The 12,530-nt window shown below is 49.8% G+C and overlaps 1 protein-coding gene across 8 annotated transcripts in view; it reads right to left on the bottom strand.

The window, feature by feature from the left end:
• The window catches only part of DYSF (dysferlin), a 315,864-nt gene that overhangs the window by 200,539 nt on the left and 102,795 nt on the right, over positions 1-12,530 (bottom strand). For 4 of the 8 annotated variants that reach the window (XM_030563895.1, XM_030563894.1, XM_030563896.1 and 1 more), the window contains exons 14-17: positions 7,507-7,575; positions 7,363-7,406; positions 5,498-5,580; positions 1,539-1,580 (exon numbers count right to left, since the gene is read on the bottom strand). In XM_030563895.1, coding sequence (XP_030419755.1) covers positions 1,539-1,580; positions 5,498-5,580; positions 7,363-7,406; positions 7,507-7,575 — 238 coding nt within the window. The remainder of the gene's footprint in view (positions 1-1,538; positions 1,581-5,497; positions 5,581-7,362; positions 7,407-7,506; positions 7,576-12,530) is intronic. The other 4 variants (XM_030563898.1, XM_030563902.1, XM_030563897.1 and 1 more) reach the window with 1 other exon arrangement.

Below are 12,530 nucleotides of genomic sequence, written 5' to 3'. Positions count from 1 at the left end.
TAACTCCGTGAGACCATTCCACACCCCAAATGTGACTGCTCTATGCCACACTCACATTGCACAAAACACACACTGGCAATTTAACTGGCTCATGGAACCCGTGAGTGGCTAGAACCTCTCCATTGCCACGCACTATAGGGCTTGTAGCTGAGGTAAAGGAGGTGTGGCTGGTGTGTCAATGCCACAGCACAGCCAGAGGCAGCCAGGCCTTAAGATAGCCCTGGGGCTGATTTAACTTACACCAAGGATCTAATCACTCCTGATTGGTGGTTTAAATCCAACTTTGCATTCCCCAGCCTCCCTGGCTGCACCAAGCACAGACATAGCCTGGGATTGGGGCCATCAACATCAACAGGGTGACACAACATGAGTGAGGTCAGAATCAGGCCCTGGTTAGGTGACAGCTCTGTTTATTCTGTACAACTACTCCAGCGTTACACTGGCAGAACTGAGAGCCCTTTAGGTGCGGTGCTAAGGCCAGTCCCATTCCCAATAAAGCCAGTCACAAAGTGTCGGCGGATGGGCCACCCAGCACTTCCTCCATCCCACACACAGCAGTGGACACAACTATATAATTCTACAGAGGGAGACCCTGCCAGTGAGGGCCTGATCTCAGGAACTCCAGTCCAGCCAATCTGCAGTAATCGCACTGAATTCACAGGAGCTACTTCCAATATACAGTGGGGAGCCATGACAGTGCTAGGCCACATCCACACCAGACAGGGGCCCAAGCCACAACATTCAGATCAGGATCCAGATTTTAGCCCCATTCTCTCTTTCGGGGTGTTTGGAATTTAGAGAACAGAATTTATCCTGGGATGATGAAGGCTCTTGTCTTCCTAAAGTCCCGTATTTGGGGTACTAAAGGAGTGGGCCAGATTCCCAGCAGGTGTCAATCAGCATTCCTCCACTGACCACAGTGAACTAGGGATCTATCCCACTGACTGCCATGGAGCGTGTGCCGGTTTACACCAGATGAGGATCTGGCTCAGCGCCCTCTTCCTTAGGACACCTAATGATCCATCAGGTGACCCTCAGTCCATCGCTTGAGAGAGTGGCATCAGACACTAGGTGTCTGATGCAGCAGCACTAGGAGAGCAGGAATAAACCGGTGTCCCTCTAACTTGTACTTTGAAACCAGCCAGGCCCAATGCACCAGGTCTTGGCCCAGTGAGCAGCACAACACATCCTCGGTCCTGCTTACCACGTGAAATACCATCAGTGTTCAACAGAAAGATCATCATTAACAGAGAGCAATGCCTCGTGCTTGGCATACCAACCCTACTAGAGGCCAAAGGACAGTGGAGACTCCATACCATGGCCCATCCCATTCTACAGATGATCCAAGGGGGGCACATATGAGGCTGGAGGAGATCTGAGGTCATATCTCAGGGGCTCGCTCCCTTTGACAAGCCACGGTTCAGACACTGAGGCTTTTGCTGATCCTGGTTCTGTCCAGTGTCCCAGTGTGTCTAAACACGGCTAAAATGGCCAAATTACAAAACCAGAATTGCAACCAACAGGCTAGAGGGACGTACTGGCTGTAGCTTTCAGGGGCTTCGCAAGAACAGGAAACTCATCTGAGGCACAAAGAAACAGAGAGAAGGTTAGAGTGGGAACAACAGAGAAGGGGTGGAAGGAGCATGACATGAGACCAATGCATTATGGGAAATGCAAGCTGCTGCTGCAATAGGGCTTTTTGTGCCAGACTGTAGAGAGAGACCGAGAGGGGAACGGAACAGCTATAGTCTCCTAGGTCACTCTGGCTGGAAGCTACACATGAGGCCCTGGGAGTGCACTGGGAGCCTTTCCTACAGAGCCCAGGCCTGGCCTCCTTACTCAAGTCATCTGGCCAAACCACCTCCCAGGAGTCCAGTGGAGGTCCAAATCTACCTCCCTGCTCTGTGTCCCACAATGCAATGCACCGAATCTAGCTGTGGCTCAGGCCTGTCTCTGACAATGGCAACACCCTACCCTTGCACCCAAAGGTCTCCAGGGCTGCAACAGGCATCCCAAAGCACCATGGAACAACTAGGGGCTTCCATTTTGCTTCTCTATAAACGCTGTCTGCCCAGAGCTGGCCTTTAGTTCTGTGGGGCCCTGCGCAAGGCAAGACATATGGGGCCTCAGACAGAGGGCTTGGAAACTTGCTGGGTTGGGACTGTTGGTCATTAGGGGTATGTGGAAGAGGGGAATCAGTCCCTTGATGGCTGCTGAATCCAGGCTAGGACATGGGGGGACCCTGTGTGGTGACTGTAGGCCAGAGAGACCCACAAGGTGTGTTTGTGTCCAGCAGCCTTTGTATGCATCACAGCCAAGCCCCAGGATTTCTCTACCACATGGAACACTAGACATGTTGTATCTGGGGGATGGGACAGAAAGGGAACAAGGGACATCTGTTAGCATGGAGGTGGGGGAGAAGGAAAGGGTGTATATCCCAGGGGTTCATCCTACGAAGAGTGAGGTTGCAATGGGCTATCGAGTAGGGATCTCCTGGGTACATGGTAGGTGTGGGTGTAGGTCCCTGTGCGGCGTCCCACAACACCCTGCTCCTGTGGCCAGTAGAGAAATTAACTATTAGAGAGTCCCTCTGTATCCACGTGCCTGCGTGGCCGCAATGACCCATTGATCGGGAGTAAAACCCTTCGGCTCCCAATTCGCTTTGCAGTGCAACAGCCCCTAACAGCATAGGGCTGGGTCTGGCCTAAGGGAAATGCTTCCCAACACTTCCAGCGTACGCCTCTTCCCTGTCCCCCGCTCCCTCGCTCTCTCTAGGGATCTGCAGCTGCCCAGGCTGGCCCAGGAAAGGGAGGATGAATAGACAAAGCCCGTGTCAGTGGGCGCATGGCATTGCAGTCTGAACTCCATACTCTGCATGCGTTGGCAGGGCAGTTTGTATTGTAAGAACAGGTTAGCTGCGCCCTAAGGCCTCAACTGCATTACAGACCTTTACCGAGTTTGTTGCCAGGTTGACACCACATGTTTTAAGCCCAGGCATTCCTTTCCTCAGCATTGTGAGGGCACCATGTTTCAACCCGGCTTGTAAGCAGAGCTGCGGCTGGAATCTCACCTGGAAGTTCTGCTATGTATAGGTTTTTGAGTCGGGGGGTCATTTAACTGTGCACGAGTAATGGGGTTAGCTGGTCCCTCTACCTCCCTGGTCTATGTGCAAGATCCCAGAATGCATTGCACCATGTGAGAAAATGCCCACAATCCTCTACCACTCAGCAGAGACAGGAGGGTGCTGCTGCCCCAAACTTCCCAGAGTGCACCAGTGGGAACATGGCTGTGCTATGCAATAAGTATGGGCAGGCCAAGACCATTGACACGTGATTGGTCCAGGAGAAATGCTACCATGTGGATACACCAAACCATGCAAGCTGCAATTGTGTCAGCACCTGGAGTCCGTTCACAAGGATTCTATCTGAAGCGCAGCCAGTACAAACCAAGCTGAGTATAGCAGTGAGGACAGTCGGAACAGAGTAGCAAAGGGAGTTAGCTGCAGGAGTTATTCAGTAACCGATGGGGTTAGGGCAGGTTCAGGCTACAGTCCCTACAACAGCTCTGAGCAGCTGCAAAGTCCTGGGTTATTCAGAAACCACCACAACACGACAAAGTGAACCGTGAGTCCCTGCACTTCCTCCCACCTGACACGAATACCGTGACATGGATGGTGTGATTGAGGGCTGACAGCTGATTGCTAGACCCCCCCCCCCCGGTCCCAATTGGGAGGTCTTCAGGACTTGAACCCAAGACCCTCAGCACTAAAAGCATGAGCAGCTACCACTGGAGTGAGAAGACCAAGCCTCACTGCTACAGCAAATAGGCTCGTAAACCTCTTACGTGAGCCAGTCACTGGCGGTACATCTAAGTCCAGCCTCTGATTCAGGTTTGACCTCCAGTCCCCCTTTTGGACCTGAGTCCTAGGATTCTGCTGGGTAGGGGTCAGAACTCAAATCCCACTGCAATTCAAATCTAAGCCTGTCATTTTTCAGTGTGGACACAGCTCAAGCCACAGACCCAGGTCAGAAGGTCTGCATAGTGCAGTGTGGATGCATTAGCATGGCTGAGAGACCTGGGTCCAACGACCGTAAACCCAGGTTTACACCTGGCATTGACCACTGTTGGAAGACAGGATACTGGGCTAGATGGACCTTTGGTCTGACCCCACTGTGCTCATTCTTATGTTGGTTTATAATGCAGTGTGGATGCTCCAGCACATGGCTGGAAACACAGAATCCACAAGCCCGGGCCCAATCAATCTGGGTTTACAGAGTAGTGCAGACATACCCTGGAGGGAAGACACTTAGTCAGGACTTAGCAGAATCCCAGATCCCTGAAACCACACAGTCTTTCCCTACCCTCTGTGCACTGAGAACAGGCAGGAGGGGAATTTTCCCGACTCCTAGATTACAATGTGAAGGTGGGTTCAAACTAAGGCAAAATGAGCTCCACCCTCCCTAATGCTTCTTTACTGAGCAGCCAGGGCACGCTCAGACAGAGCAATTCTCCACCTCTGTCCCACGATGCTTGCACTTCAAAGCGAACACACATACAGAAGTTCAAACACCCAACGGGCCACCACTGGTGCTTCACAAGGACGTTCCCAATGCTCAAGCAACCCAGACCCCAGCAGGGGGTTAGTGGGGCTTGAACCAGTGAAGAAGCAAGGGGAGAGTTTGGCTAAGTGAATCCAAAAATATCCCATGGATATAGGCCCCGATCCAGCAAAACATGTACGCATGTGCTTATCGCTTGGGCTGGAGCAGGTCCAATGAAGCCAAGGGGTTAATCCACCTTCTTCAACTTACACATCTGCTTAAGTGCTTTGCTGGACCTGGCCATAGCCAATAACTGGAAGACATGCTGGGGTCCTGCAGTAAGGATTTGGGGTCAAATTGTGCCCCCCATTCGGAGCTTTGCCATTGGCATCAATAGAGGCAAAGTTTAGCCCTGGATGCCCTAGTGCCAAGTGATGACTGCCCCTTCCACCGGTGCCCATGGGACAGGGAGGGCACAAGATTCCTCCCCATCTTTGTATCCCACATTGTGCAAGAGCCAGCCTCACCTCAGCCCTGGCTGTCTCCTCAGCAGCCAGCAGAGCCATCTGACAGCACAAGAGAGCGTATGCTCCCCTCCCGTCCACAGGAAGGGTCCCATTGCATGCCGGGGCTCATCCCCCCGATTTCTAGTGTCCCTGCTGGGGAGGAGCTGGGCTGCAGCCAAAACCCACCCAGAGCTTTAGTGCAGACAACATTCACGACATGCCTTGAAGAGTCACCCACTGCTGTCACGACCGAACCTCAGTCAGAATCACTTGAGATTCCCCCACACTCTCCTGGAGGGGAAGGAGCCAGCCCCCACCATCGCCCAGGGTTTCATAGAGAGGATCCCAGTCAATAATTCTCCTTCACCAAAGCCAAGACCAGCCTCCAAGCCACGAGCATGCATTCCCCATAGTGCCCAGTGCAAACTGCAGACACAGGCCTTTCCTTACCTTCCAGTTCTCCTCCTGGGGCGGAGATTTGAGACAAGCGCAGGTGGGTCGTGCCGATGACATCGTTGTGAGTGACACGGTCCCTGAAATAAGCGGTTTGGTTGATCATGCTTTGCCCATAAAGATCCTTCCTTTAGGAGAGTGCCACGTTCTTTACAAACGTTAACTCTCCAAGTCACCCCTATTAAGACAGGTCAATATTATTGGACCAGATCCCCATCTGGTGTGAATCCACAGAGCTCCATTGGAGTCAGTGGGCCAGATCCCCATCTGGTGTGAATCCACAGTGCTCCATTGGAGTCAGTGGGCCAGATCCCCATCTGGTGTGGATCCACAGTGCTCCATTGGAGTCAGTGGGCCAGATCCCCATCTGGTGTGAATCCACAGTGCTCCATTGGAGTCAGTGGGCCAGATCCCCATCTGGTGTGAATCCACAGTGCTCCATTGGAGTCAGTGGGCCAGATCCCCATCTGGTGTGAATCCACAGTGCTCCATTGGAGTCAGTGGGCCAGATCCCCATCTGGTGTGAATCCACAGTGCTCCATTGGAGTCAGTGGGCCAGATCCCCATCTGGTGTGGATCCACAGTGCTCCATTGGAGTCAGTGGGCCAGATCCCCATCTGGTGTGGATCCACAGTGCTCCATTGGAGTCAGTGGGCCAGATCCCCATCTGGTGTGAATACACAGTGCTCCATTGGAGTCAGTGGGCCAGATCCCCATCTGGTGTGAATCCACAGTGCTCCATTGGAGTCAGCTGGTCAGTGGAAGTCAATGAAGCTGTGCTGATTTTTACCAGCTGTAGATCTGTCCCATTAACTTGGTGTTACAGATGGGCAGGGCCGGCTTTAGGCCTATTCCACCAATTCCCCCGAATCGGGCCCTGCGCCCAGTGAGAATCCTTTCCCTGGCTAGAGGCGCCTTTTTAATTTTTACTCACCGAGCGTCGCTCCAGGTCCTTCAGTGCCACCGAAGACCTGGAGCGAGTGAAGGACCCGCAGCCAAAGTGCTGCCGAAACTCGGAGCACCACCCGGTGAGTACAAGGCCCACATGTTTTATAACACATGTTTTTTTTTAGTCATCCCTGCCGGGGCCCCATCCAAACTGTTCAAATTGGGCCCCGCACTTCCTAAAGCCGGCCCTGCAGATGGGAAACTGAGGCATGGAGCAAAGCAAAGTGACTTGCCCACTATCACAAAGGGAGACAGTGGCAGACTGCACAATAGACGCCAGAAATCCCGACTCACAGATTCATAGATTTTAAGGTCAGAAGGGACCATTATGATCATCTAGTCTGACCTCCCACACAATGCCCATCCACTGCTCTAGCCACGTAGGATCCGAGCCTGAACATTCACCCTGCAATTTGATAGTCCCGAAGCTCAGGCCTCACAAGCCCACATCAGCTGACATGGGCCAGCCATTGATGTTTAATTGCATTGTAGACATCCGCTTAGTCTGCTCCCTCCTGCATGTAAGATTATTAGCCTAGCACCTACAACTACTACCAAACCGTATTTTCTTGGATGGTGAGTAAGGTGAGAAATAATGTCCTATATGTTTGGAGCCACTTGGTTGCAGGTAAAGGAAGTTACAGCTCTGGGGAGTGCTCCTTACAGCCAGTTATAACCTGACCCACCCCAGCCTTAACAGGCCTGGGAGAACTCGCTGGCCCTTGTGCAGTGGAGGCGTTGTTTCTGGGAATGTGTCTGGCTTGGGACGCTCACTGCATTTCGGATCTGGGTTACACTAGCACAGGACAATTGAGATCAGGGCTAAATTGGTCCTTAGAACAGGCTCCCCACTGTGTAGATAAGGCCCATCTCCTTTTGGACCCTGTCTCCTTCTAGCTCAACTTCAAACTCACCAGTCCATGACCCGGATCCTCATTTTCTCACACATGGAAGGAAACTAGAGAAACAGGCACAAAAGGGGAACGGTCAGTGCAAACGGCTCAGGGGCAATGCTCGGAGCAAAGCGACCGAAGAGGCAGAGACCTGCCGTTGCTCACCATGGCCGGCACAGTGATGCGCTGGTTCCACGGGGGGTTGGCGTTCTTCTCCAGGATCTTAGAGCTGATCTGGCGAGAAAAGGGAACAATAAAAGACAGCGTCAGGGCAGGGTTGGCTCACCCCTCTCTACAAGCCAGGACACAACACAGATTCATTTGTTTGCTTCTGTTACATTTCCTGGACCCAGGGGGGGGTTTCATGGCTTCCAATTCTTAGGAAACCTTCCAGGGTGAAACAACGTGCACCTGAAGGAGGGAATCCTGAGCCATAACAGGCCAGGGTGTCCAAAAAACAGGCCTTCCTGCTGCTGTCTGGCTTTGTGGGTAGTGTCAGGGCAGGGGCACCAGAACACAGGGGCCCAGGGGGCCATAACTCCAGCACTTTTTAAAAAGGGAGGGCTGCGACCTCCCACTTTTTACTGGCCATAAGGGAGAGCGATGGGGGAAGGGGGCAGAGAGGAGCTTTTTACCGGCCATAAGGGAGAGCAATAGGGGGAAGGGGCAGAGAGGAGCAAGCAGCGGGAGGGGCCGCAGGGGAAGAAGTGGGGCAAGGGCATGGCCTCGGAGAGAAGAGGCAGCACACGGGTGGGGCCACGGATCAGGCACCAGTTCCCCCAAACACACACACTTTTAGGGCGCTTCTGTCGCTCCTGGGTCAGGGTCCTCAGACTGTGTCTCTCAAGCCAAATCTTCTTCAGGGCCCTACGTGATGCCAGGAGAAACAGCTACTGTATGGGGGAAAGGAAGGCTTGGAGTGCCCAGGAGAAGCAAGCCGTGGCTGCAGAGGAGGGGGAGCAGTGGGAGACATGGTAACACCAGGTAATATACAGAAATAATAGAGTAGGTCACACTGGTGGGGGAGTGGCACTGTGAAAGAACGCATACAGTCAAATACAATAAATCTCCTGAATGAAACAAACTGCCCCATAGAATCTCTATGGACAGAAATTCCATGCTGGAACAAGGAAAGCATAGCAGTAAGGATGTACTACCGAGCACCTGACCAAGACGGTGACAGTGACTGTGAAATGCTCAGGGAGATTAGAGAGGCTACAAACACAGAAAATGCAAAAATAATGGGGGATCTCAGCTAGCCTCATATTGACTGGGATCATATCACCTCAGGACGGGATGCAGAGATAAAATTTCTAGACACCTTAAATGATTGCTTCTTGGAGCAGCTAGTCCTGGAACCCACAAGAGGAGAGGCAATTCTTGCTTTAGTCCTAATGGAGCATGGGATCTGGTCCAGGAGGTGATTATAGCTGAACTGCTCAGTAATAGTCACAGTAAAGTAATTTATTTTAACATCCTTGTGAGGGGGAAGGTGCCAAAGAAACCCACCACAGTAGCATTTAACTTCAAAAGAGGGAACTATACAAAACTGAGGATGCTAGTTAAACTGAAATTAAAATGAATTGTCATGTGTGAAATGCCTCCAAACTTCATAGAGACTATTTAAAAACACCACACTAGAGGTCAAACTGAATGCATGCACCAAATTAAAAAAAAAAGTAAGGAGACCAAAAAATGCCACCATGGCTAAATAGCAGAGTAAACGAGGTGGTTAGAGGCAAAAAGGCATCCTTTAAAAATCAGAAGTCAAATCCCAGTGAAGAAAATAGAAAAGACCATAAACTCTGGCAAGTCAAGTGTAAAAGTACAATAAGCAGGTCAAGAAAGGATCTGAAGAGCAATTAGGTACGGACACTCAAAAAAAGCAACACAAAATTGAAGTATATCAGAAGCAGGAAGCCTGCCAAACAGTCAGTGGATGATCAAGGCGCTAAACAAACATTCAAAGAAGACAAGGCTGTTGTGGAAAAGCTAAATGAATTCTCTGCCTGGGTTTTCACTGCAGAGGATATAGGGGAGATCCAACATCCAAGCCATTCTTTTTAGGCGACAAATCTGAGGGACTGTCCCAGATTGAGGCATCAATAGATGAGATTTTTTAACAAATTGATCAACTAAACAGTAATACGTCACCAGATGGTATCACCCGAGAGTTCTGAAGGACCTCAGATATGAAATTGCAGAACTACTAAATGTGGTATGTAACCAATCACTTAAATCAGCTTCTGTAGCAGATGACTGGAGGGTAGCTAACGTAATGCCAATTTTTCAGAAAAGGTAATCCTGGCAATTACAGGCCAATAAGTCTAATGTCTGTATCAGACAAACTGTCGAGACTTTAGTAAAGAAGAGAATTATCAGACTCATAGAATCAATAGATGAACATGATTTGTTGAGAAAGGGCCAACATGACTTTTGTGATGGGAAATCATGCCTCACCAATCTATTAGAATTTTTTGAGAGAGTCAACAAGTACGTGGACAAGGGTGATCCAGTGGATACAGTGTACTTGGACTTTCAGAAAGCCTTTGACAAGGTCCCCCACCAAAGGCTCCTAAGCAAAGTAAGCAATGAAGGGATAAGAGGAAGGTCCCATCATAGGTCAGTAATGGATTAAAAGACAGGAAACAAAGGGTACGATAAATGGTCAGTTTTCACAATGGAGAGAGGTAAATAGTGGTGTCCCCCAAGGATTTGTACTAAGACCAGTGTTGTTCAACATATTCATAAATGATCTGGGAAAAGGGGCAACAGTGTAGTGGCAAAATTTGCAGACAATACAAAATTACTCAGAATAACTAGTAACTACAAAAAGTTACAAAGGGATTTCACTAAACTGGGTGACTGGGCCACTACAAAGTGGCAGATGAAATTAATTATTGATAAGTGCAAAGTAACGCACATTGGAAAACATAATCCCAACTATACCTATAACATGATGGGATCTAAATTAGCTGTTACAACTCAAGAAAGAGATCTTGGAGTCAATGTGAATAGTTCTCTGGAAACATTTGATCATGTGCTGTGGCAGTCAAAAAGGCTAACAATGTTAGGAACCATTAAGAAAGGGATAGATAATAAAATAAAAAATAACATAATGTCACTATATTAATCCAGGGTACACCCACACCTTGAATACTGAGTGCAATTCTGGTTTCCCCATCTCAAAACAGATATATCGGAATTGAAAAACATTCAAAGAAGGGCAACAAAAACTATTAGGAGTATGAGGAGAGATTAGTAAAACTGGGACTGATCAACTTAGAAAAGAGATGACTCCAGGGGATATATGACTGAGGTCTATAAAATCATGACGGGTGCGGAGAAAGTAAACAAGGAAGTGTTATTTACTCCTTCTCATAACACAAGAACTAGTGGTTATCTGATGAAATTAATAGGCAGCAGGTTTAAAAATAAAACATAAGGAAGTATTTCTTCACACAACGCACAGTCAACCTGTGGAATTCATTGCCAGGGCATGCTGTGTAGGTCAAAAATATAAAAAGAACTAGATAAGTTCATGGAGGATAGGTCCAACAATGGCTATCAGCCAAGATGGTCAGGGATGCATCCACATGCTCTGGGTGTCCCTAAACCTCCAACTGCCAGAATCTAGGGGTGGACGACAGGGGATGGATTACTCAAAATTGCCCTGTTCTGTTCATTCATCCTGAAGCATCTGGCCACTGTTGGAAGACAGGATACTGGGCTTGATGAACCATTGGTCTGACCCAGTACGGCCGTTCTTATGTTCTTACGTAGCTGCAGAAGAGGGATGGCCCGAGAGCCTCCTTCGGCCCATCCAAGAAGCAGATGTCTCCTGATGAAGGTGCTTCCCTGCACTGCAGGCACTGGTCAGTGTATATGATGCTTGACAGCAGGGGGCAGATCTGAGCATGCACAGTTTAGAGGGAACTTTGGCACAGAACAGGTTAAAGCCACCTGAATCCAGTTCAAGGTCTTGGCCCTTATCTTCAAGGTGCTCAATTGCTTGGGCCCTGGAGAGCTAAAAAAGCCTGCTGCTCCAAGATGAGGACTATGGTCAACAACTCCCCTCCTCCGGCACAATGGAATTCTCCACCACAAGGACAAGTGCAGAGTCCTGCACTTAGGATGGAAGAATCCCATTCACTGTTACAGACTGGGGACCGAGTGGCTAGGAAGCAGTTCTGCAGAAAAGAACCTGGGGGTTATGGTGGACGAGAAGCTGGATATGAGTTAACAGTATGCCCTTGTTGCCAAGAAGGCTAACAGCATTTGGGGCTGTATAAGTAGGGGCATGGCCAGCAGATCGAGGGATGTGATCATTCCCCTCTATTCGACATTGGTGAGGCCTCATCTGGAGTACTATGTCCAGTTTTGGGCCCCTCACTACAAGAAGGATGTGGAAAAATTGGAATGAGTCCAGTGGAGGGCAACAAAAATGATTAGGGGGCTGCAGCATATGACTTATGAGGAGAGGCTGAGGGAACTGGGATTGTTTAGTCTGCAGGAGAGAAGAATGGGGGCGGGGGGGATTTGATAGCTGCTTTCAACTACTTGAAAGGGGGTTCCAAAGAGGATGGATCTAGACTGTTCTCAGTGGTACCTGATGACAGAACAAGGAGTAATGGTCTCAAGTTGCAGTGGGGGAGGTTTAGGTTGGATATTAGGAAAAACTTTTTCACTCAGAGAGTGGTGAAGCACTGGAATGGGTTACCTAGGGAGGTGGTAGAATCTCCTTCCTTAGAGGTTTTTAAGGTCAGGCTTGACAAAGCCCTGGCTGGGATGATTTAGTTGGGGATTGGTCCTGCTTTGAGCAGGGGGTTGGACTAGATGACCTCCTGAGGTCCCTCCCAACCCTGATATTCTATGATTCTAAGGGCAAAGCTTGTCTGGGCAGAAATCAGCTTTCTTGAGTGCGGCCTGAGACTACGGAATGAGCTCTCCCAAGAACTAAGAACCGTCCCAAACTTCCTTGCTTTCCGGTCCAAGAACACTCTGCCATCCTACCTCCTCTGATGCAAACACCGAGCAGCGTGGACATCTAAAACACATAACCCTGCCACAACAAAACCTTTCCACACAATTCACCCTGGGGCCAGGAAAAGAGGAAGAACAAACCACGCAGGACAGATGTTAGTGATTAACGTCCGCACTAACTTATTGCACCAATGGAAGCACTCAGA

The sequence above is a fragment of the Gopherus evgoodei genome, chromosome 5 (assembly GCF_007399415.2).
Source record: "Gopherus evgoodei ecotype Sinaloan lineage chromosome 5, rGopEvg1_v1.p, whole genome shotgun sequence".
Lineage (NCBI taxonomy): Eukaryota > Metazoa > Chordata > Testudines > Testudinidae > Gopherus > Gopherus evgoodei.
Note: the sequence above shows the minus strand (reverse complement) of the source record. Positions and strands in the feature narration are given on the sequence as shown.